Below are 24,242 nucleotides of genomic sequence, written 5' to 3' on the forward strand. Positions count from 1 at the left end.
TGTGAATCTTAAATTATTATTATTTCTTCCTGTTGTTTACACCCAAGGTGGGGGGGCAGAGGTAAGGGAAGGGAACAGGAGAGGGGGAAACGCCTCCCCCACTAAGGCACTGACTGGGAAAGCCGCAAGTAGGGAGAGGGGAGGCCACATTGTCCCCACTCTCTGGGGCTAGGCCCCAGGTCTCCCTAGCCCTGGGCTCCCTCCATCACCTGAAATGCTAAGATGAGGCCCAGGGCAACCTGACCTCCCCCCCCCAATATATTACATCATCACTTTTTAAATAGATACAGGGACTGGTCCCGATACCCCCTCCCTGTGACCCCTCCCCACTGTTGGGGGTACCTGGGCAGCTGTGCAAATGGGCATGGGGGTGCATGGGAGGGAAGAGCACCGGGCCCCTGAACCTGCCCCTTTTAAGGAGGGGGAGGGGCCGTCAGGCCAGGGAGGGGAAATAGTGCAAGGCAGAGCCCAGGCCATAACGGGGGTCCAGCACCCAGCGATGAAGGGGGGGGAGATACCCCCCACCCCGAGCAGAATTGGGTAGTTAAAAATCTGAAACTAGATTTCAACAAGACCAACAGAGAGGCTTATGTACAGAATGGGGGTGGATTCAATCCTAAGAGTGAGGGGATTATTCTCCCCTACCCAACAGGAAGCCCGCTGGCAAGGAGCCGGGAAAGGATCTCTTTCCCACAGGGCCGCGGCCCGCTTTCCCAGCGGCCGAGCGAGAGGTTACTTGCCCACTGCCTTGGCAAGGGGGCGCCCGCTCACCAGCCGGGTGGCTGAGGGCGCGAAGACAGCTCGCTCCAAGTGGCCGCCGGGGGCGCTCGCCTGCGCAGGGCATGGCCGCCAGATGGCGCCGGCTCGCCCGCTCTCCGCAAGGCTCTCCCAACCCCTCACTCGGTCCCACACCGTGCCCAGCGCCAGCCCGGGGGCGGCGTGAGTCAGGGGCGGCAGCGGTGGCGGCGGCTCCGGCTCGCACCTGGGCGGGGAGGAGGTGGGGAGGAGGAGAAGAGGGTAGGACGCCGCCCGGCCCGCCCTGCCCTCTGGCCTCGGGGAGGGAGCGGCGGGAACAAGACATTCCCTGCCCAGGGCCGCGGGAGGGGAGGGAAAGGGAGGGGAGAGGAGTGGAGCAGAGCGGCTCCCCTAGCAGGGCGGGGCCCCTCCCGCTGCCCCCAGGGGCGGGCGAGCCAATCAGGCCACCCCGCTCCCTTCTCCTCCAGGACCCCATGACTCAGCGCTGGGAGCAGGGCGGAGGGGGACTGGGATGGCTCCTTCCTTACAGGCCCAGTCCCCCAGTCTTTCAAGCTTCCACCTTGCTTTCCCCCACCTACCCTTCCTTTGCCGCCCCCTTTGCATAATTCACTGCCAGGAAAAGGGAACAGAAACCAGGAAGGAGGGGTCTCGGAAGGGAGGGGCAGTCCTTCACCCCCTTACACAGCCAAAACCCCCAAGGGGCATGGGGGCGGGGCAAGGCTTTGGTCCCAAGCCCCCACCCCTTAAAAACCCGCATAGCCGAAGTGGGACCCCACAAATCAGAAATACATTATTGCTTCTACTCCCCAGGAGCAGCTGGGGCCAGGGACCCCACATTTACAATACAGCTGTAAATATATACATAATATCACATGTATCACTCCTTGGGGAATCACCTCAATTTGGGGAACCTCTGCCCCAAAACCTTCTCAGCTTGCAATTGGAATGAGGGCTCTGGGGGGAAGGGGCTGATTCTGATACCAGCAAGGCTCAATGCCCCGACCCCAGCTCTATCTGTCCCACTGCTTGGCATGGGTGTCCCCGGCCTTGTGCTGCTCCAGCCTGGCCATTTGTCCCTCTTTAAGAGGACTCCATGGCACCTTCAGCCTGGGGTGTGGTGGGTGTCCCCTCCTCCTCCTCATCATCAGGAGGCCCTGGGGTAGAGACTGGGGGCCCAGTGGGGGCTGACTGCTCCCAGAAACGAGCCAGAGAGAGGCGGAAGGTGTCCAGGTGGCCATTGGAGAGGTCGAGGCCAGCGGGGGATGGGGTGGCGGTGGAAGGTGGTGGGTAGTGGGGAGGCGCATCGTCCTTGCGGCGCCGTCGGGTGCGCACCTCCAGGCAGTTCTGGCCCTTGAGGTGGCGCTGCAGGTGGTCCTCCTTGGCGAAAGCCTTGTGGCACAGGTGGCACTCATAGGGCCGGTCCCCCGTGTGCAGGTGCATGTGGTTCTTGAGGTCGTAGCTGTGCAGGAAGCGGGCTGGGCAGTGCGGGCACGAGTAGGGGCGCTCTCCTGTGTGCTTCCGCATGTGGATCTTCAGCTTGTCGTTCCTGGCACAGGCAGGGGTGGAGGGCAAGAGAGGTGTTCAGGACGGAATCCCTGGCTTGTCCTGGTTATGCTCCCAGGTCTTGTTCCACTCTGGTCCCTCACCATTGGTTTCCCCATTATTGCCCCAGGATACCCTTGCTGGCTTGCCTCCAGCCTGACTGGGCCCTCCCATCATCCGCTCCTCTGCCTCCAACACTGCCTTCTTGCTCAACAAATCCTTCATGGCCCAGACCCACCACCCTTGGCTTTCTTTCTCCTGGTGTCTCCTCACTGCAGTAACCCATGCATGCCCCAGGCCCTCCAGGACCACCCACCTCCACCGCAGCTCTATTAACCTACTAACTGCTTCCCTCCACTCCTCACCCTCCTCCCCCAACACCGCCTATGGCCCCTGCTGGCCGCCCCCCCCCCCCTTCGGGGGCTCACCGGGTGAAGCGAACGCCGCAGACCTCACAGGCAAAGGGCTTCTCGCCGGTATGGGTCCTCATGTGGCGCGGCAGTTTGCCCGCCCCGTGGATGATCTTGTGGCAGACGGGGCACTCCTGAGGCATCTGGGAACGCCGTTTACGCACCAGTTTGTCTTGGCCGTCCAGGCCTGGTGTCAGGGCGTCCTGGTGCAGGGAGCTTAGGTAGGCCATCAGGTCAGGATCAATGGCATCCTCATCTGAGCCCAGCTCCTCTGGGGACAGTGGGGGCCCGGTGCCCTGTGCCAGCCCATAGGCCGGGGGATAGACCAGCTCCTCTTCTTCTTCCTCACCCTCATAGGCATCGTAGCTTAGGGGCCCCTCAGGAGGTGAGGCAGTCCCTGTAGGAGGGCTGTAGCTGTCCCCCAGCCCACTGCCCCCACTGCTGCCCACTCTGCCTGCTACCTCCTCCTCCTCATAGGTCAAAGGATGGGCGGGCACTGTGGGCACCTCAGGTACTAGGTGGTTTGCTCGGGCCCCCTTGGTTTGCAGAAAAGCTTTTCGGGGCTTGCGGCTACGTCGGGCAACAGGCCGAGGCGGTGGTGGCGGCGGTGGAAGGGGCACCTGTGGAGGGCTGTCTTCACCATTGGGAACTCCAGAGGCTGTGGCTGTGGCAAAGGCCTCGAGGTACTGGCGCGCTCGCTCACAGTCATCCTCGTCCGGGCTGGGAGCTTCCAGCCCACTACCCTGCAGAATCTCCATGCAAGCAGCGATGACACACGGGATCTCCAGCAGCCGGGCAGCCTGGAGCACAGCCGGCATGTTGGCGCTGCTGGTGGTCAGCGTGGCTGTATAGGCAAATTCGAGCAGGGCACCCAGTGCCTCGGGCCCTACAAAATCCAGCTCACACACGCCAGCCCCTGCTCCCCCAGTGGCAGTCCCGCCACCTCCAGCTCCCATGATAGCCCCACCACCACCCTCAGTGAAGAGCTTCTTGAAGTAGTGGCTGCAGGCAGCCAGCACAGCCCTGTGGGTGCGGTATTCAAGGCCCTGGGTCCGGATGGTGAGGTCGCATAGATGGCCCAACTGACGCTGCTCATTGAGGCAGCTCAGGAGCTCACTGCTATGGTCCGGGAATGGAATCCCAATCAGGTCATCCTCAGGGCTCCCCATCTTCTCCTGCAAGGTCAAGTAGACGGAGAGGTTAAGAGCGCTCAGCCCTGCTGGAGGGTCTGGGGAAGGAGTACCAACATTAGCCAACACTTACTGAGGGACGACTATATGCCAGACACTCCTCTAAGCACTTTACACTCATTTAATCTTCCACAACCCTCTGAAGTATGATTATCATCTATTTCACAGACAAGCAAAAAGAGGTTCAGATAGGTAAAGTGACTTTCCAAGTTAAGTGCGGAACACAGTTCAAACCCAGGCAGTGGGCCCAGAGTCCTTATTCTTAACCACTGTACTATTCTGTTCTGCCTCTGTGAGAGCAAGAACACTGCCTTTCTGACCCTTTCCTAGAGACCCATCTGCTTCACCTGCCCCATTCCCCGTCCCTTTGGAAGGCGCACTGGACAGGGAGACAGGATGCCTGGGTCCTGGTTCAGGCTCTGAGTAGCTCTAGCAGCAGCCTCAGCCATCTGAAAAGTGGGGTAATGGTCTTTGCAATGAAACCTCCTCATAGCCTGGGGAGAGGCCAGTGAAAGAGTTCAGATTCACATTGGACCAAAATCTGCTGGAGGCCAGGCATAACGCTTTAACTCAAGTTAGGGCCAGCCTCTTCCTCCTTCTGCCCCTCCCCCAGCTACCAAAAGTTCATCTCCTCTTCTAGATCCCCCCCTTCTAGAGACCAAATGGGAAACACAGCTCCCAGCATCCCTCCCCCCACATCCTCCCCTCCCTCATGGGGCCAAGGAGCAGCCATCTTTTGCTGGGGTGTCTCGGGCTGGCGCGGGTGCTTCCTGCCCCACACAGATAAGCATCGCCCCCGCCCCCTCCCCTACTGCCAATAGGCCAAGTTCCAGTCCCACCCCTCCCCCCACCTCCCACCTCTCCCTCCCCATTCCAGGAGAGCCCCCTCTCTTCAGAGGGTCATGGTTCTACCCTCTATGCTTTCCCCTGCAAGGCACAGCCACAGATGACACAGAGCAGGCAGTAATCCCAAGGCTGGCAGAGGTGTGGGGCAGGGGTTGGGGCATAAGTCCAGCCAGGAAGGGGGTGAGACCTGTTTGAAGTCCTGGCTGTGCTACTGTCTTGACCTTGGGCAAGTCAGTTTCTCTCTCTGCTTAAATTTCCTCATCAGCTGTACAAGGAGGAGGGGTTGGGGCTGGGAATGGAAGCCTTTCAGGCCTGACATTTTGTGGGTCTGGAGCAACTGGAGACAGTGTTGGGGCCTGAGAAGATCTGGGCTCTGCAGTCAGCCAGGCTTGAGTTTGAATCCTCACTCTGCCACCGATGACCTCTGTGATCTTTTTTTTTTCTGAGACAGAGTCTGGCTCTGTTGCCCCGGCTAGAGTGCCATGGTGTCAGCCTAGCTCACAGCAACCTCAAACTCCTGGGCTCAAGCGATCCTCCTGCCTCAGCCTCCCGAGTAGCTGGGACTACAGGCCCCTCAGCCTCCCCAGTAGCTGGGACTACAGGCATGCACCACCATGCCCGGCTAACTTTTTCTATATATTTTTAGTTGTCCAGCTAATTTCTTTCTATTTTTAGTAGAGATGGGGTCTCGCCCTTGCTCAGGCTGGTCTTGAACTCCTGAGCTCAAACAATCTGCCTGCCTCGGCCTCCCAGAGTGCTAGGATTACAGGCGTGAGCCACCGCACCGCTGGCCAGACCTCTGTGATCTTAAACAAGTGATTTAATCTATGAGCCTCTTTCTTCATCTACCATAGAGGATAATTCCACCTGACTCCTAGGGTTGTGGTGAAGGTTAACTGAGACCAAGTACAGCACAATGCCTGATGCACAGTAGGAACTCAATAAATGCCTGGCCTTGGCCTAGCCTCAGGGCAGATTCCAGTATACAGGTGGCCTCTGTTAAGAAAACTACTTGGGGACAGGTCTGCCAGCCTCCCTCAAATCACCCTGAGGGAGCCAGGTTACTACCAAGTGACCTTGGACAAGTCACCTCCTTTCCCGGGGAGGCCTGTTCCTCATCTGTAATCTTAAAGGCTAGCCCAGATGATTCTTAGAGCAAGTCCCTCTGACATTTTGTAAGTGTCCTCTCTCTGCCACTCCAGCAGCTGTTCAGCCCTGGCCATTGATAGGAAAAGGTTTTGGGTTTTTTTTTTTTTTTGGTGGGGGAGACACTTGGGGGAGTCAAGGGCCACGAATTTCCTCATTAGGACACAAGAACTGCATTGTCTGTGCCTGCCTGCCTGCCTGCCACTTTCATTGCAATGCCAGAGCTCCTGCACAGAAGACTTGAGTGAGCAGCACCCACGTGTCTGTCTCTGCTTGTAAGCTACAACTGGGTACCCTTAGATAGCCCACCTGTTCCCACCTTAAGTCCCCAAATCATTTTTCTCCCTGGGGGCCAAGCAGTCTCTCTCCCTGCTCCCTTTAGTTCTCCTGTCTGTACTTTACAAATGCTACAAGTGGCAAATGGCCCCAGAACTTAGGAACAAACAAAAACCAGGTGGGCAAAAGTGGTGGCAACGGCAGCAAGGGCAGCGGCGGGGCGGGGGGGGGGGGGGGGGGGGGGCGGCTACAGCAGCAGTGAGGGCTGCAGCCACTTAAGCAGCAGTAGGCACACTCCTGGGCCCAAGTAGATCCTGTCCCTCCTAAGGGGGATGGGTGGGGCTGTCCTAGCTGTCCATTGAGCCAGGTTACTATCATTGGCTGAGAGCTGGGCACCCGCAGGCACGTGGCTCGCCCCATCCCTCTCCCTCCTTCCCTACCCACCCCACCCATTCCTGCTGCTAAGCCCGCCTCTTTTCTCCCACCCCCAGGGCCGGTCTCCGTGGCAACTTGGTGTGGCGGGGGTGCTGATTGGCTGACCCCGCTGTCAGGTCACAGGCTCAGGCTGGTTCACCACGCAACTCACACAGAGATTGGGCAAGGGTGGGTGTTTAACTCCTTAGGCCCAAATCCAGTGCCCATGGCCAAGAAGTAGCAATGAAGGAGGGGGAGAGGCAGAGGACACGTGTGGGAAGGAGAGGGTGTTCATAAGGTTCTCTAGCTTCTGGGAAACTCCCCCAGTCCTTACCCAGAGTCCTGGCACTTATGCCAACATAGGTGCCACCTGGAACTATGCTGGTGCCAACCAGGCCAAGGGGGCACTCCTAGACCATCATCTGGGAGGGGTGGATGGGGTGGAGGCCTCCCCCTTCTTTCTGCCAGGGTGGGGCACTGGTGCCAGGGTGCCCACCCTAGCTTGGGCACCCTTCCCACCTCTGCATCCCACAGGGCCCAGCCCCCTGACGCCCATGAAGGCGGCCCATCCCCACCCAGCCTGGCATGCCCCCTCTTGCTAAGACCTTGTGGGCATGGGTGTGTGTGGTGGTTGGGGGGGCAGCTGTGCCAGGGAACCAGGCGAGGTCTGTTTGCCTGGTAAGGGGAAGAACAGGGGGCCCCGCCCCATCACTCCCCTCTTTCCCGCCACCCCGCTCCAGGCTCCCCTCACTGTCAGGCCTGCTAGACCGGCCAAGCCGGTGGGCAGCGCTCTTGAAACTGGGCCTTGAGTCAAGCCTGCCCCATCTTTGGTTGGGGGAAGACTTTAGGGTGAGAAAGGTGGGAAGGGGGCAAAGGTGGGAGCACCTATCACCTACCCCTCAGTGCTCGAGGGCACCTGCCAGGGTATGTCCACCACCGAGAAACCAAAATGTAGAGGACACTGGCCTGGTCTTGGAAAGAAAAAGGAGATGGGAACTCTTTCCAGGTGCTGACCTCAGGCAGCGTCCAGGGCAGGGCTGGGGGGCACCAGGGCCAACACTGCTGGCTTGAGGCAGCTGAAGGGCAGGGATAGGAGGCCCTGAAAAGGGCAGCGGAGTAAAGCTGGCTCCCCTTCCCCCCCACCCTGGGGATTAGGGGAGTGAGGCTTAGTGTGGGGGGCAGCAGGCGGAACCAGGATTAGCGGCAGAGAAAATAGATATGGGCCTGAGACACAGGCACACAGAGCCCCCCCTCCCAGGTTCCGAGGCCCCTACCTCTAGGCTCTGCCCAGGAGCCTGAGAGGGGGCTGGCCAGCCTTCTCCAGGAGCAGCGGCTTGTGGTGAGGGAGGATGAGGACCAGGCTGTAACATCTTCCTGCTAGTGATGATGGAGAGACCTGAGGCTCTTCCCAATTCTCCTGGTGCCTTGGCTGGCCACCCCTCCCCCTTACTTCTTTCTCCTTTCTCCCTCCAGCCCCCTCCACCCCCCAACTCCAGCCTCAGGTTCTCTTCCTGTTTTTTGGAGCTAAGTTTGCACGAAGCCAAGGCTTTGGCCTGTGGCTGGGCTGGGGGGTGGAGAAATCAGACAGCCAATCCAAAGTCCTCAGGGACCCAGGAATCCTAGTTCCCCAGCATCTCCCACCTCTTCCCAGGGCCCCTGGGGCCCAGGGACTGTAGCCACCTGGACCGCCCAGTTGGGGAGGCAGGTTGAAGAGGCTGAGCCACATCTCACTCAAGGATTGGAAGGGCTTCCAAGGAGAGGTCCTCTGCCCAGGGATGCCCTAGGTACTCATGGAGCCCTCCCACCCCACCCCAGCCCCCCCAAGTGTGCACATGCCTTCCCCATCCCCCATATGACGCTTCCCCCCTCCTAACCTCACCACCCCCAGCACTCACACTTCCTGGGGGCCGAGGCGGGGAAGAGAGACCGCAAGCCACGAAGGGGGAAGGAGGCGAGGGGAGTTGGCTGCTTCCCGGTGCTGTGGGGGTTAAGTCTCTCCCCAACTCCAAATTCCCCAATCCTGGTTCTAGAGCTCCTGAAGAGGGGGAGACCTCAGTGTTCCCCCATGTTTTCTTCCCATGACACCAGCCCTCGCCCATGGCCCCTCAGGCCCCATCAAGGGAAATAAGAGGGAGATAAAAGATGGCGGAGGAAGGAATGGGGGCAACGCTCTTTCCCAGCCTTTGCCCCTTCGCCCTTGGGCACCTCCTGCCCATCAGCCAGCCCTTGCTCTTGACCCTTTTTTGGCCTCCGTTTTCTGTTCCCTTACTCCTTTCCCCAACCCTTGTCTTTCCTCCACAAGGTTCACCTTTGCTTTCCTTCCCTAGCCCTCTCGGGCTCGGGTCCTTTCTACCACATCTGTGTCCCTAGGCCTCCCCTTAGGAACCATCGCTATGTCTGTCTCCCTTCTTTTCCCCTTTGGTTCTCTCACTTAAGCGTCTCCCGCTTTCTCCTTTCTGGGCATCCCTTCTCTTCTCCCCAGGCATGTGGTGCGTAGAGAGGGGAAGAGGAATTAAATCAAGAACTAGGGCCCTCCCTCCAAGGCCTGGTCTTGCCAAGAGATGGTTGCGTTTAGGGCACCCATGCCCCCCTTCTGGATGAAGCGGGGGACCAAAATTTGGGGGCCAGTTGGGGAGGATAAGTGGCAGGGGGGAGCGGTGTGCAGTGAGAGCGGATGTGGGGTGGGGGTGGGGGGGACAATCTGTGCCTGTCTGCCCGTCAGAGTTTCCAGCCCTGGAGCTGCTGGACTTTCCCCGGAGCATACCCACCTTGGACAGGCAATTGTCTGCTAGGACAGACCCTGGCCATCAGGGTTCCCAGCAGTGTCTGCCTGGGTAGTGCCAGCTCCCCTTAGGGCCTGAGGAGACCGCACAAGGTGCCAGGGTCTACCCTGTGCCCACCCCCTCCCCCAAGCCTAGTGTCTCCAGCTGGGTAACCGAGCTGGCTGGTAACCCCACACCTGCCAAGCCGCCAGCAGAAACCTGAGCCCCCCAGCCCCAGAGGACACCCCAGCCCGATCCCCGGAGCCCGGCTCCCTGCCAGCCTGTCCAACCTCCTGGCCTGGCCCAGCAATCACTTGCTCCTATAGGCCCCTTTTCTGCCTCTTCTGGTCCTCTTGGGTCTCCTTAGACTCTGAAGCCTCCCCACACTCCAGCTCCTCAGACCCTCGGTTCCCTAAACCCCCCCAGTGACGTTTGGGCACCTTCTTCCTAGCCTTGTTTTTCAGTCCTTCTCTGACCCTTGGCCAATTCTAGGCCTCTAAGCCCCCCTGGGGCCTGATCTCCCAAGCCAGAGCAGGGCCTACTCACCTGAACGCTGAGGGGCCTTGCCGGCAACTCCTCCTGGCCCCTGGGGGCAGCAGGTTGGGATGGGTGGGGGAGGGCCAGGCTGGGGGGCAGGTAGGGTGGCTGTTCCCCGCTCCAGCTCCCTCCTTCAAAGGGGCCGCCCACGACCTGGCCCAGCCCCTCCCCCCTAGAGCCTTAACCCTCTGGGTGCTGTCCCCCCTCCCCCCAGCTTGGAGGGAGGGGTTACCGGAGGGCTGGCAGCGTGGGAGAGGGCCCCGAGTCTCTGCCTGTGGTGCCCGAAGCCTAGCTGTACCCACCCTCGTCCTGAAAGGGGAAAAAGGTGAGGGGCAGGAAAGGTAGGGACAGTCCAGGAGGACAGAGATGAGGAGGAGCAATGGGAGAGGCTGCTGGAGGTGGGACCAGGAGAAGGAAGAAGGGAGGGGAGGGGACAAGAGGCAGCAGTGGCCAGAAGAGGGAGGAGGGGAACCCTGGACAGTCAGTGCCAGGGGTGACAGGTGCCCAGGTCCCAGCCCCTCAGGGTATGTGGGATAGGGGACCACAGGGAGGCCCTCCAGACCCCAGTAGGCCTCTAGCCCCCCTGGGAGCTAGCCAAATTCTCCCTACTCTGTACTGGGCTGGGGCCCTCAGGGGCTGGGCAAGGCGGCACCCCGCCCTCCCCATAGCCTCACCCCAAACCCACTCACATACCACAGTTCCTCTCCCGGGCACCAGCCCCTGCCAACCAGGCCAGGGGGCAGCACTCGTGCCAGCCCCCAATAGCCAGGGGGATCAGGGGGACAGAGCTGGCCTGAGGGGGGTAGACAGATTGGGGGAGCTGTGGGCACCGAAAGAGGAAGAAGCTGGGAGGGGGCATCTGCTGGGAAGCGCCTAGCCCCACCCCTTGCGCAAGCTACTGCCACCCTGGCCGGTTGGGTGGGACCCGCCTGGGCCTGAGGGGCAACTCAGGAGGGCTCTGAGCCCAGAGATGGGTGGGCCACAAAGTTTCACTTAAACAACTCTGGGGCCCTTATTCCTGGAATGAGAGGTAGCCTAGTGTCCCCCAGACACTAGGCCACCCAAAGTCCTGCTAGGCTTGGGGGGACCAGAGAAATGCCCCCTAAAGTACTCCCTCCCCTTTCCCCCCAACAGCTGCTGGCTCAATTCCGCTGGCCTGCTGCCCCTCACCAGCTCCCGGCCCGGTTGGCACCTACCCACCAGGATGCTGGCAGTCCTGCCCTCCTCTCCCTCCTACCCCCCTGCTCCCAGCGCCCCATGCCAACTGTGGGCCCCGGGTGGGGGAGGGTCACTCTTGTGCCTTGGTGCCAGCCAGGCAGGCCGAGGCCCCTAGGCCCTACAGATAAGGCCCAAGACCCTGTTCTCAAGCCACCTCCTCAAGAGCAGCACACCAGTCAGTGCCTACACAAAGACAGCCTAGGAGTCTATGGGTAGCCCCACGAGCAGCTATTGAAGCCTCCATGGCTCAGGGTAGGGGCCAGTGTGTCTCCCTACCACTAGGCACCAACCTCCCAGCATTCCCCCTGCTCAAGCATATGCTTGGGCACCAAAGTCCCTGCAATTCCTGAGAGCCTGAGTGCCTGAAGCCTGCAAGGGAGTGGGGTGGGGCCGCTCTCTGCCCTTTGATCCCCATAAAGGGAGGGAACCAGCCTAGAGGGCAGGGGGCAGGGAGTGAGTTCATGAGGCCCCCCCATTTCACCCCTGCCAGGGGCAGCATGGCAGGGTGTGGGCATCTTTTGGGTGGGGCCTTAGGTGAGGATGAGTAGCATGTTTCAGCAGGGGAGACAGATGTCAGTCGTGGGTATATGGCATCACATGGGAATGGGATGGCAAGAACAAAGTAGGGGGTGTAGAGGGTACCCATGTTCTGACCCATCCCAGGCTTTTACCTTTTATCCAGAAACATTTTCAGACTCAGCCAAATTGAGAGCTCAAGGAGGACTACAACTCCCAGTGTGCACCACAGTTGCCCTGCATGTACCTTGGGAGTTGTAGTTCCCTTGAGAAGCCTGGGGTTCTCCCCTTCCTCAGGCTGATGGGTGATGGATGGGGAGGGCAGAGGACTTGGTTATGAATCTCCAAGGGGAATGTTTAAGAGGTAAAAGGCTGGGAGGTCCATGGGTGGGGGAGAGGACCCCTGCTCCTAGGCGAAGGGGGAGGAAAGGAGGAAGGAAGGAGGAGAGGATGTCTGTTGAAAGGGGTACATGGGTGGGGAGGTGTGTGGGGGGGGGGGTGGAAACAGGAAGGAAACTGAAGCCAGAGACATGAGGTCGAAAGCAAGGGCCTGGGGGAGCCCCACTCTGAGGCTAGGCAGGGACTGGGAAGGCATTTCCCCCCTGCCATTCTGGTGACCTGGGGAGGCATAAGAGGAATTAGGGATGTCAAGTTGTAGCAAATTCATGTATTTATGGGGGTCACTGGCTCCATTTGCCTGCCATCAGCCCTCTTTTGCCTGGGGCACCCTCAACTCTTGGATCTGGCACAGGTATTTGCAGGCTGGGAAGCTTTGAAGGCTGACCCGGTTCTGGGGAAGCTAGCAGGCAGAGGAAGGGGTTGGGGGAGGTCAAGGCCAGCCCCGAAGGTGAGTACAGTGAAGGTATATGTGAGGTTAGGCCCAGGTGTGAGGTCAAGGCAGGGTGTTGGCAAATAAGGATGATATCCTTCAAGGCAGAGGTCACAGCAGCTGGGAGGCCACAGGGAAGAGAGGACTAAGATGCCCAACCTAGGTTGTGGGGCAGAATGAAGAGGGCAGCCATCTGTGGCCTCCTTGGGGAATTTGCTAAAGGTAGTTTTTTCCCTGTGCTGGGCAGCCTGTGAGCATTAAAGATGGCAACTCAGGGGGCCAGATGGCAGCTGGGTGCCTTTCCCTAGTGGGGTGGAAGTCAGAAGTGGGCAGAGGACCTGCTTTGAGGTCACTTTCCCTGGGCTCCCCAAGGCTCTGGGACAGATGCTGACAGGCCCCAACTAAGGCTCTTGCCAAGACCAGGGCCTGGCTGGCAGGGGATGGTGGCAGGGTCTTTCCTGCCCTTCTCCCAAGCCCTTGATGGTGGATGACAGTAGCTCTATCCCCTTCCCCCCAGTTCCCCAGGCCCGCCTTGGCGCCTGGCCGCTTGTGTGTTGGCAGGACTAGGGTGGGGGGGCGGCGAGGCAACTTCAAACTGTCCGGGCAAAACGTCAAGTTTACTCACGAGTTTACTCAGCAGAAGGAGGGGGAAGAGGCCAGGGCGGGCACACCCCATGCCAGGGTCCTATCCGTCTGCCTGTCCCCACCTTCCTCCCCCACTCTTCTCTTCAGCCCTAGGCCAAAACAGGCATAGGCCCCAGGCCTAATGTCAGGGCAGTCTTCACTCTCAGGAAGGTCAGGGAGCCAAACGGCCGGAGGCAGGAAGCCCCGAAGCAGGTCCAGAGGCTTCTATCAGAGGGCAGTGGCCTCTCTGAAGCCCATTCACTGCTGATCTTGGGGCCTTGGTACTGGGCCAAAACTGGGTCTCTCAGCCATCAAGAATGGGGCAGTGCCAGCCCAAGCTTCCTCCATCTGAGTAGTCCCTTGGGCAGTGACTTCTGACCCCAAATACCCAGTCCTAGACTGTGCCTCAGGCACCAACATGATGCCATCCAAGCAGCCATATAGGATCAGGGGCTGGTTCTCTCAGCCTTGGCTTGGAATGGGGGGCTGGCACCCTATCTGACCTACTTCCCTTTCCTCCCCACCTGCTTTCATTCTCTGCTTCTCTCCCCTAGCCTTTACTGTCCCCACCCCAGAGCGCTCCGCCCCCCCCCATGCCCGCTGGGCCCCCCTCCCCCACCCTTCCCCAGGGTGCCAAGTGCAAGCACACAAAGGGCCTGATGGTGCATTGTTAGCCCAGCCCCCGCTGCCCGCCGCACCCTCCCTGGGCAGGCACTAGGCCAAGGAGGAGCTGGGGGCCCTGGGTGCCAGGGGGCACCATGGGGAAGGGGAATAGGGCAGCACCTGTCTCCTAGACACTAGGGTCCATATCAGCCAGGGCTGAGTAGTGATGAGAGTGTCCCATTAGAGCAGGCCTTTCTCCTTGACACCTGAGCCTAGTGGGCACTGCCTTTTTTCTTCCTCAGAGCCCCTTTCTGGTGGTATTAACCCCTTTTTGACTTCTGCGCCAAGGCTGGGGGGGTGTGGTACCCAAGGGAGGGGACAGTGTCTGGGGGTGCCAGCAGGCTGTGTCGTGCCCACAGCAACCATGTAACAGAGGCACGCTGGGGGAGCTGGGGTCCCGGGGGCCAGGGACAAGAGGCACTGACAGAGATTTCTCCTTGTTTCATCAGCTGCTCCAGGGGGAGCCCCCTGCCCTTCTCCCCAGTTACCACTAAGGAGGAACACTAACTACCACCCAAACCTAGTCACAAATATGTCCCTCCGCAACCCAGCACAACACTCCTTATGGCCACTGTCTCCTCCCAACCTGATGCCCACTCCATGCCAGCTTTCCCAGCAGTGCCAGGCGGGTACAGGGGTGACCAAACCAGTTGGTGTGTGTGGGGCAGCAGAAGGCAACCCCATAATCCTCCAGGCCTCCCCCCAATCCCACACACACATCCCTTTAGGGAACAGAGAGTTCCCATCCTGGTTTAACCCCTCGCTGCCCAATCTGGCTTCCCGCCCCTGGGCCCCTGATAAAAGGTCTGCCTCCTCCAGGAATAAGTTGGGGGAAGGGGGAATAGCTGCGCTGACTCATTCCCATTCTCTGCTGCAACTAGGGGTCTCCAAGGCATTCGGGCGGGGGTCAATTCAAGAACGCCCTCCACCTGGCCCGGAAGCCAGGACAGCCTGCCGGTCTCCCCCTCTCCCCAGCACCCACTTCCGGTGTCCCAAACTAGGTCAGCAGCGCTCGTTTCCTGTGGGTCAGCTAGCACCGGCGCCTCTGCCCCTCCCCTGCTCCGGACCCAGGCTCCCCGCCCCCCCCCCGCCCCCCAGGGCGCCCCGAGGTCTCACCACGTCTCAGCCGCCCTTTGATACGTGGGGGTTGTGCGGGGCGGGGGGCAGGGGACCCGCCCTCTCTCCAAACACCAGCAGGGCCGGGGCGCCTGGGCAGGCACGTGTCCGGGCACAACCCGCTGCCCACGCCGCCCCCCCACTCCCGGCCCCCCCTCGCTCTGGCCGGGACACGTCGCTCTCTTACTTGGGATGGGGTGGGAGGAGGGAGAGAAAGCTGGAAATTGAAAGCAGCGCCCCCCACCCCTTTGAATGGCAGCCCTCTGCCAGGCGCACACCGTAGGTTCCACAAAAACACAGTAGCGACCCCCACTCTGACTAGGGGCAGGTGCGCCGGCGCCGGTGAGAGGGCCGGGTAGTAGGTAGGAGAATTCTTCCTAGTCACCCACCCTTGCTCTCGGGTTCTGGGGGGCATGAGCTGGCTTTGAAACGGTGGCGGCAGGACTGGAGCCTGAAGAACGGGATGGGATTGAGGGACAGGGGAGAGAGGGGTCGTTCTATGGCGTTTGGAGGTTGTCGCTGAGTCCCACTACCACTGGAGAGAAAGCGCGGCTCTGGAAGCGCAAGAAACCGAATAGTCCAGCCGGTAACTTTCCCCCAAGCCTCGGCTCCTCCTGTGCCCCCCCCCAACCCCCATGCAACTGGCCCGGGTCCAACCCACCGCGCCAGGGGGCGCGGAGGGGGGGCGCGTTGTCCTAGTTAAAGTCCGTCAGCGTTTCCATTCCCTCAACTCGGTCGGGTCTGGGGTCCCCCCTAAAGTCATGGAGGAGACTAGGGGAACGCTCAGCGCCGCCTCACCCCCTCTCCATCCCGAAGCCGCCTGTCTGATCCCAGGAGAAGTGCAGAGAAAGTTTCCGGGGACCCTCCGCCCAGGGTTGGGGGGCAGCCGTAGTTGCTTCTCTACCTTTCCTCCCAGTTAAAACCAATTCCAAAGACCCAAGGTGTTGAGAAGGCACAAGGAAGGAGAGTGGTGGGAATCTGGTATGCATGCGTGCGTATGTGGGGGTCCCACTTACAGGACAGACGAAGGACACTGCAGTAGTCTCAAGTCTAGTGAACCTCAAGCCAGAAGATAAAAGTGGGGTACACTTACCTTACGGCCGTCGGGTCTGCTGGCTGGAGCTGCTGAGGCACAGGGTGTGGGGAGAAGCGCGTCCCCCGCCAGGCCCGGGGGCTTGGGGCCCTGCTCCGGTCCTGGTCAGAAGGCCGCGGTCAGTCGCTCGCCGCTCGCTGCTGGGGGGCTCCTCCTCCGCCGCCCTCTGCCTCCTCCTGCCGCCCGCCCCCCCTCGGCCGCCGAGAGCCGTACATTCACCTGGCTCCCACTCGCCCCCCCCTCAGGGCCCGCCTCACCTGTCCTGCTGTCTCACCTGTCCTTCTGCTTGCTTTCCCCCCATCCCTCCCCTCCCTCCCCCCGCCCCCTGCCACCCCCCAAACTCCCCCCCCAACCCTTAGCAACACCCTCTGTCACTTCCTGGTTTTTCACCCGCCCCCCCAGGCCCCCCTCCCTCCGCCCAATAAGGACATAAACTTCAACCCCTTCGTCCAGCCAGTCCATGCAGGGCGCAGATGAGTCCCTCCCTCCTTTTTCACTCCCTTCCTCCAAGCTCTTACTTAGCTCTCCTAGCCTTTCCCACCCTCCTCCTTTCCCTCCTTCTTTCCTTCTTGCTCTGTCTCCCTTCACCTGCCACGGTCCCTCTCCCCCCACCCTCTCTCCCTCTCGTCTCCTGCCTGTAACTCTCTCAGTCCACCTTAACTCGAACTCCACCCCCGACCCCCATCCAGCCCTCTGCTTCGGTTCCGCCCCGCCCCTGCACTCCACCGCCCGGTTCGCCCATTGGCCTGAACACCCGCCCATCCCAAGTGGGTCCCGCCTTGCGTTCGTCCTGGGAGGGGGCGGAGCCGAGGGGCTGGCCTGAAACCTGGAGGGAAGGGGGGAGGGGGCAGTGTCCGCAGTGGCCCGGGAAGTGAGCACCCCCTTCAGGGGCTCTCTCTCCTTCAAGAGGGGCTTCTGTAGGGTCAGGACCTCAAGAGGGAAGGATATGAGAGTTAAAGATAGGCTGGGTGGGGGTGAGTTGGGGACTTAGGGTCTTGAGGGAGGGGTTCCCGTGAGGGGCTAGAATCAGGTCAGAGCCCCGGGAGGTGGGGGTGGGGGAACGATCAGACCTTCAACTCCGGCCCCTACGCCCCACCCCCTCTCGGAGTGGGGGAGTTTAGCCTGCGGACACCCTGCGTCCCTCCCCACGCGTGACGGCGCCCCGCGGGGAGGGAACGGCGCCCAGGGCAAGCAGCCTCTGCGCTCTAGCCGGTGCCCGCTGCGGCCTTGGCATTGTCAGAGGGGAGGGGCCCGGTCCGTGAAGGGAGAGGCGGAGGGGGAGGCGCGCTCACGCATCTGCTCCCCGCCTCCATTCCGCCCGTTCCCTAAGTGGAGAAACTGAGTCTCCAGGAAGGAGGGACGTCTTGACGTGGATTCGCTGAGACCCAGGTGGCGAGGGGGCCTGGGTGTTTTAGAATGTGTGTTTAGGTGGGTTTGGGAGGGACCTGGATAAGTACTTCAGTGCGTGCCCCACCATCTGAGAAAGGTAGCCTGTAAGGGACGCTTCCAACTGGGCCTGCGGCGCTACGTACCCCAAAGGGCTCCTCCCACTAATGTCAAACGGAATCAAATCCGGCTACCTCGGGCCAGGTTCGGCTCCCCAGCGGCCAGCCAGGCCGAACCGGGTCGGACTCGCTTTTCCCTCCCCACCCCCCTCCGCAGGGGGCCTCCCTCCCTTTCCAGCAGGTGGCTCCGCGGGACACCAGCTCAACCTGTTGGACCACAATGGGCGGCGCCAGGGGGGCCCTGGCCCTCACCCTGGCTGACCCGGGATCCCAGCGCAGGAGGAGGGGCGGAGTCCATGTCCCTCCCTCCCTCCCTCTTTCTCCCTCTCTCTGTCTCCCTCCGGCCGTGACTCAGCCTCGGGGCCGCTGCCCTGCGCCCCAGCCAGGGGAGGAAAGTGTGAGGCGCCCCTGAGGGCTCAGGCCAAACCAAACAGCCCCCCACTCCAGACATTATCTCACTGGAGAATTAGGGGGTCTATGGGAAGGAGGAGGTAGCAGCGGGTATGGGGTACTCCGCCTTTTAATCCGCTCCGGGTTTTCCTATAGTCTCTGTCCCCCTTGGGTCCCAAGGCTGGTCACTGCTCCGGGTTTTTTTTTCTCTGCCCGCCCCACAGATTCTGGTCTGGAGGGCCCGGAGCGGGTGGGGTCCAGGCCAGGGTTTGTTACTTCCTTCTCCTGCCGTCGGGGTCTCGCTGGCGTGGGGAAGGGCAGTGCCAGGGGCCAGGCGGCAGTGCCAGACGCACAAGTGAAATGGAGAGGGGGTTGCTTCAGGGAGGAGGGGGCGTAGCCGAGGAAAACGGGGTGGGGTACGTGGCCCACGCAGGACACAGCCAAGGCCTCCAGAGGCAATAGAAGGGCGGGCGCCCTAGCACCAGCCCTTGGGTACAGAGACAGGGTTGGCGCCTAGTGCCTCGGGCTCGCCTAGCCTCACTCCCCCATGTCTCGGGGTCGCGTCTGGCGTCTGGCTGGACACAGCCCGGGTCATTCTGCAATTGGATTGCCACTCCCTGCTTCAGTCCCTAAAGTCTTGGAACCTACAGTTAGTTCCTCAGTAACCCCCCTCCCATGTTTCTCTCTCTCTCTCTCTCTTTTTTTTTTTTTTTTTTTTGGTACAAATAGCTCTTCTCCTCACTCTGAAGTAGGAAGGGGGAACCCCGAGTTGAAATTCCCTCCTACCCCCAACTCCGAGCTCTTACCGCGCCAAACCACTGAGACAGCAGTGGCTGAGAGGCGCTGACTGGGGGCCCCGCCCCTCCCACGAAACCCCTGCGGGGGCCCCAGGGACCTGCTGGCGCCCCAGCCCGGGGCCCCTCCACCAGGCCCAGACTGGAACTGGTAGCTGAAGGGCAAGTGTAGGGCCTGCAGGGGCCTCCTGGGGATAGTGGAGCGTCTCACACGCAGGTTCAGACTTAAATCTTAAGGCGACCAGCTAGACCTTAATATTTGGGGAAAGTAACAGGAGGTGGGCAGACACCCGGAGAGTGAGGTGTTTGCCCTAAGAGAGGGATGAAAGCCCCAGCTGGGAGGTCTCTATACCTGGGGCTGGGGACAGCGACTCGAGTGGCTGCCTGGTGCCGGGACTGGCTGGGCCACGTGCGCCGAGGGGTAGCTGCAGAGAAGTTAGATGCTTGCAGAGCCTGGGGAAGTGAGGGATTCTGGCAGCAAGAGAGGCTCTGCTCTGCTTGGGCGGGGTCCTGCGTGAGTGGGTCTGGGGGCCTGTTTCGGAATGTGGGAGGCTGAGCTGGAAGCGGAGTGTCAGCCTGAGCCAGGCGCCCACCTCTTCCCCCCTACTCCCCTTCTGCCCCGCTGCCTCCGCTTCCCTCGAAAAACCCGCCGCCCAGGAAACCGCTGGGGGCGCTCAGACCGCAGCGCCCCCCACGCCCGCCGCCCCCCAGCGCCCCACCGCGACCGCCCAACCCACCTGAAGGGGCCGTGGCCGCCAGGGGTACCCCCTCCCGTCGACTCCCCCTACACCTGCGGGTGGCACTATTTATAACTCCGCGCCTATTCCGGGCCTCTGGGCTGGAGCCGGCTGCGGCGCATCGCTAATCGCCACCGGGATCTCTGCGCCCCCCCTCCAGGGCCGGAGGAGGTAAATTTAGCTTCTGGAAGCTCCGGGGAACATTTTCCAAAACTCCACGTCCCAGAGAAGGCGAAACAGAACCCCTCGCCCTCAGCCTCCTTCTGACCAGCCGCCAGGCGGCGCAGGTCTCTCGGCTCCTCGAAGCCAGCCCGCTAGGTTAGTTTAGGGTCGCTGCTTTGAAGCTGGGGTAGGTAGAGGGCTGAAGGCGAATGATGGAAAAGTACCAAGGGGCCCGAGATTATCTGGAGGAATGGGGACAAATCCGAGGTTGGCCAAGACTCTGGAGTCTGAGAGTAACGGAGAAAGGCGGTGGGGAATTGTGTCAATTGAAGGGGAAATAACTCACATGCAAGCTAGATGCAAGTAGGATGCAAATAAGAGTCTATGCCCGTGGTGGTCGGCGCTCTGGCACCTTCAGTGAAACGATTGCCACACTCATTTTTCACCCATCTCTTCGTGTTGCTGGGAAAACATGGGAACCTCCTGAGAGCATTCCTATGATATTCAATTTATTTATTGCACATGGCTTCTCAGACCCGTTAGTCTTAACTCCTCTCCTCCACCTGCTTCTTGCATGCCATCTAGGGTCCTATATCGGATGAAATCCACCAGGAATCCTGGATATCAGGCCTTGCTGTCGTACTTGGGGGTCGTCACTCAGCTTATCCACCTTGTCTCCTCCATATCTACCCCACCCATTCCCCTACCCTTTGTGGCCACTAGAGGGCCCTGGGGCACCAAGGGGTAGGTGAGGTCTTACCCATCCCTCTCTATCTTGGCACCCTTCACCCCCTTCGCTGCCTCCCCAGCCCCACGTGAGCTCCTGAGGGAATAGTTTGGACACTCAAAACCTGAGTTGCTCTAGCTGGGGAGAGAAACCTGTGGGGAAACCATTGCATTTTTTTCCCCTTCTAGAGGAGTGGGGAGGTGAGGGCCAGGAAAGGTCTGGCCTGTGTGGATTAAGTGAAAAGGCTGTAGCTGGGACACCAAAATGAGCTAAGAAACCAAGGACAAGGGGAGCTTAGAATAGAGGTGGGAAGTGGCACAGCATGGAATGGGTGGGTGAAGAATGAGGGAGTGTACCGTCTACACTTTTGCTTTTGTGGCCTTGCCTCCCAAGCCACTTTAGGCCACTATCCCTGCACAAACACCAGCTCAGAAGAGGAAGGCAGGCTATCAGGAGAAACCCTGAATTTGAGATCTGAAAATCTGGGTTCACTAAATACTACTTTGCAATGTGCTGTGTGTATGGCCTTGGACACATCACTTCACCTCTCTGGGCCTGTTTTGTTCACATTAACGTGGGATAATTACTTGTCCTGCCTACTTTTGAAGCAGACTTTTGTGAGGCTCAAAGCATTCTGTAGTGTGGAAAGGGCTCTCAGAATGGTATATGACGTTTTTGTTGTTCTCATCCCTCTCCTCAGTCTTTCCACTATCAAGGCTCTCTTTTTCCCACTCTGATACTTTCCTTGGGCCTCTGGCAGTCTCTGCCCCCTCCAGCTCTCCACCGCCCATCTCACCACAGGCCACAGCCCTGGGCTGTGCCTTCCTCCACCCACCACTTCCCCAGTGGTCTTTGCCAGAAATCCCCTCCCCTGGCAAAGGCCGTTGTGCCCAGACCTCAGGCTTAGGATCCACCTCCAGGCACTGCCCAGCCTGGTGGGAGTGGGGCCTAAGAAAAGAAAAGAAGGTGGTATGCCAGGGCCTGAATCAGGGAAGGGCTGGAGCTGGCCAAGTAGGGTGCGCGCGATGAGGGGGAGGGAGGAGCCCCATATTCGGATGGGAAGGTGAATTCTGTGACTACCCTGATCACTAACCTCTCCCTGGTTGGCTTCAGGACCTTGCCCCTTACTACTGTGCCCGAGTCAAGTGTGGGGCTCTGAAGGGACCAGGCAAGAGCACTGACCTGGCTTTTGTGGATGCCTAAAGAGGGAGCACTGAGCTGCCAGGGATAAGAAATAATCTCAAATCAGAGTACTACAGAGTACTAAGCTGCTGTAAAAAAGAATGGACAGGCTCTAAATGTACTAATGTGGAATCCTGAATCCTGTTCAAGGTGCAGAGCAGTGTGTAGAGTATGTTAACAAACTGGGAAGAATAAGTATGTTCAGAGTCCAGCCACTTCTCACTACTGCTGTATCTATAAGCATGGCCTGAGTCACCAACATGTCTGGTGGATATTGTGCCCATTACTTCCTAATGGGTCTCTCATATACTTGCTCCCCTGAAGTTTATTCTCAAACAGCAGCCAGTGTGAGCCTTTTAAATAAAAAAATCATTTCATGCTCAACATTCTGCAATAGTTCCTCATTTCACTCAGCATAAAAGCTCACGTTCTTATTTAGGCTCTCTATGACCTGACCCCACTCGACTTTTTCTTTTTTCTAGGCTACCTGTTACCTAATAACATCTGTATACTTAAAAAAAAAATGTTTATAGTTTATCTTCTGTCTCCACCCACTAGAATGTAAGCTCCATAACTAACTATGGAGACCTGTTTTGTTCACTGTTGTATCCAAAGCACCCATACTGGCAGATATTACACACTCAGTATTTGTTGCATGAAAGAATGAAGATGCATTCTATGCACAGACCATCTCTAGGATGCTCTCCAAGAAACTGGTAATCATGGTTACCTCCAGGGAGGAAAGCTAGGGGGTTGAGGAAAGGTGTGGAGACTTAACTTTTTGCTATTAGAATTCTTTGCTCTAGGCATATGTTTACAAAAAGAACCGAGAGAAAAAGGAGTTAACTAAGAAGAAGGCTAAGGAGGAGCTGGTCTCAGGGAGGGTGGGAGAGGGCCCCATACATCACCTCCAGGCCGGTGCTCCGGTCAGAAAGGGTTGGAGGTCAACAACTGGGCCCCAAGAGGGGTCAGGGAATGCTAGATGGGGACTCCAAGATAATGCTGAACAAGTCCTGTGGCTGGCTCTGAGGCTTGGGTTGGGGGAGTGGGCTGTGGCTGGAAACATCAGTAAGCATGAGCAAGACGATGTACACAGCTGATGTGTACACATCACTGGGGTACTTTAGGGAAAGCAGGTAGTGGTGGCTACCAAGGCAAAGTGAGGAGTCAATTCTGCTTGGCTGGGCTGTTTAGGTCCTGATAGGCCTGTGCTGTGATAAGCCTGAGGGACAAGGTGCCTTTCTCTTTTAACTTTTTTTTTTTTTGAGACAGAGTCTCGCTCTGTTGCCCAGGCTAGAGTACCGTGGCGTCAGCCTAGCTCATAGCAACCTCAAACTCCTGGGTTCAAGCAATCCTTCTGCCTCAGCCTCCCGAGTAGCTGGGACTACAGGTATGTGCCACCATGCCTGGCTAATTTTTTTCTATATATATTTTTAGCTGTCCAGATCATTTCGTTCTATTTTTAGTAGAGATGGGGTCTCGCTCTTGCTCAGGCTGGTCTAGAACTACTGACCTTGAGCGATCCTCCCGCCTCGGCCTCCCAGAGTGCTAGGATTACAGGTGTTGAGCCATTCTCTTTTAACTTTGTATGTGAGCTGAGAGCTCTTGTAGCTCATGGTGCCCTCCTTCCTCCATAAGCTGGGGACCAGTATCAGCTTTGTGCTTTCCCCAAGATCCTCAGAGGCAAGGAGCTGCCTAGACCTGGTCTTCTATTTGGGAAAGGGTTGGTCCTTTGGGTTCCATCCTAACACTCTGGGCCTCACATTAGAAGACCTCACCCAAGCTGGACCTCTCCCTACCCAAAGGTTAGGAGGAACCTGGACTTTCTGCCTTCTATCCTCCCCACCCAGGCACCAGTGTCAGAAAACCTGGTTTTCAATCTCAATTCTATCCAGGGCAAGCTCCTTCCCTCCCTGGTCTGCACCCTGGCTCCAAGACTCTTCTAGTGCTTTTTCTAATTCCCTTTTAGACATTGAGAACTTTTGGCCTCAAGGACTTTTTATTGCACGTAAATTCAGTGATTCTCAAACAGATATCTTAGGGAGTGGTCCATTCCTGGTACTAAGAGAGTATGGTTAAGATCAACCATCTGGACTGGTGGGTCACTGTACCAAGCTTGGAGGAATACCAGGTCCTGCTGCCATCTTATTGGGGTCCTAGCCAGCAGGCCAAGCTCCTGCCCACCAGAGGTCCACCTGAGGTGGGGGCTGGGAAGAGAGGCTCAGAGAAGAGGCAGGTCTGAAAGATGGCACAACTCAAAGCAGGATCCACACTTCACTCTTGTGGCCCATCCTTGGTTAAGCACAGCTGGCCCCAGGAGTCTTGATGGGGGTTGGCTGGGTGCTAAAGAAGAGAATGGGAAGTTGAGAGGCAAGCTCTGCTGCAGAAGCTGCATCCATGCCTCCTGTTTGCCCTACCCTGCCCACCTGAGTGATGCCAGCCATGGTGCCAGTGGGGAGAGGAGGCAGTTCCTGTTGCCATTAATCCAGCAGTTCCTTGATACACCAGCAGCAGAGGAGGATGTAGGCAACTTCCTTCAGGGTCTGCTGCAAGCCCTCCCACCCTGTGCCCATCTTAAAGACAGGCAGCCGGAGCCCAGTGTCTCGCAGGGCCCCTCCAAGGGAGAAGGGTAGGGCTTGGGCTAGGAGCTGTGTCCGGGGCTGCATGCAGGCAGCAGTTCTGAGGGAGGGTGTGGGAGCTGCCTTTGGTGCCTTTTATCAACACTGTCCCTACCCCCCTCAGGTCTCATGACTACAAAGACAAAGGCCCCAGGGTCTAGCAAAGGGAAGGTTCTAGGCCTGGGAATG

At 59.1% G+C, this 24,242-nt stretch overlaps 2 protein-coding genes across 6 annotated transcripts; both read right to left on the reverse strand.

The window, feature by feature from the left end:
* Positions 1-2: 2 nt before the first annotated feature.
* Positions 3-16,233, reverse strand: ZBTB7B (zinc finger and BTB domain containing 7B). Of its 5 annotated transcripts, XM_069480507.1 has the most exons (6): positions 16,213-16,233; positions 15,939-16,039; positions 8,476-8,615; positions 7,855-7,954; positions 2,727-3,883; positions 3-2,302 (listed from the first exon to the last, which is right to left on the reverse strand). In XM_069480507.1, exons 4-6 carry the CDS (start codon positions 7,948-7,950, stop codon positions 1,837-1,839), a joined length of 1,719 nt encoding a protein of 572 aa, XP_069336608.1. In that variant the 5' UTR covers positions 7,951-7,954; positions 8,476-8,615; positions 15,939-16,039; positions 16,213-16,233; the 3' UTR covers positions 3-1,836. The 5 variants fall into 5 exon arrangements, with proteins under 5 accessions (XP_069336608.1, XP_069336611.1, XP_069336607.1 ...); XM_069480510.1 differs by lacking the exon at positions 7,855-7,954 and having other exon boundaries at positions 16,196-16,233; XM_069480506.1 differs by lacking the exon at positions 16,213-16,233 and having other exon boundaries at positions 15,939-16,206.
* Positions 16,234-23,416: 7,183 nt separating this feature from the next.
* On the reverse strand, positions 23,417-24,223 carry LENEP (lens epithelial protein). Its single transcript, XM_069478663.1, has one exon. The coding sequence runs from the start codon at positions 24,099-24,101 to the stop codon at positions 23,916-23,918; it is 186 nt and encodes a 61-aa protein (XP_069334764.1). The 5' UTR covers positions 24,102-24,223; the 3' UTR covers positions 23,417-23,915.
* Positions 24,224-24,242: the final 19 nt, after the last annotated feature.

The sequence above is a fragment of the Eulemur rufifrons genome, chromosome 8, assembly GCF_041146395.1.
Source record: "Eulemur rufifrons isolate Redbay chromosome 8, OSU_ERuf_1, whole genome shotgun sequence".
Taxonomy (NCBI): Eukaryota; Metazoa; Chordata; class Mammalia; order Primates; family Lemuridae; genus Eulemur; species Eulemur rufifrons.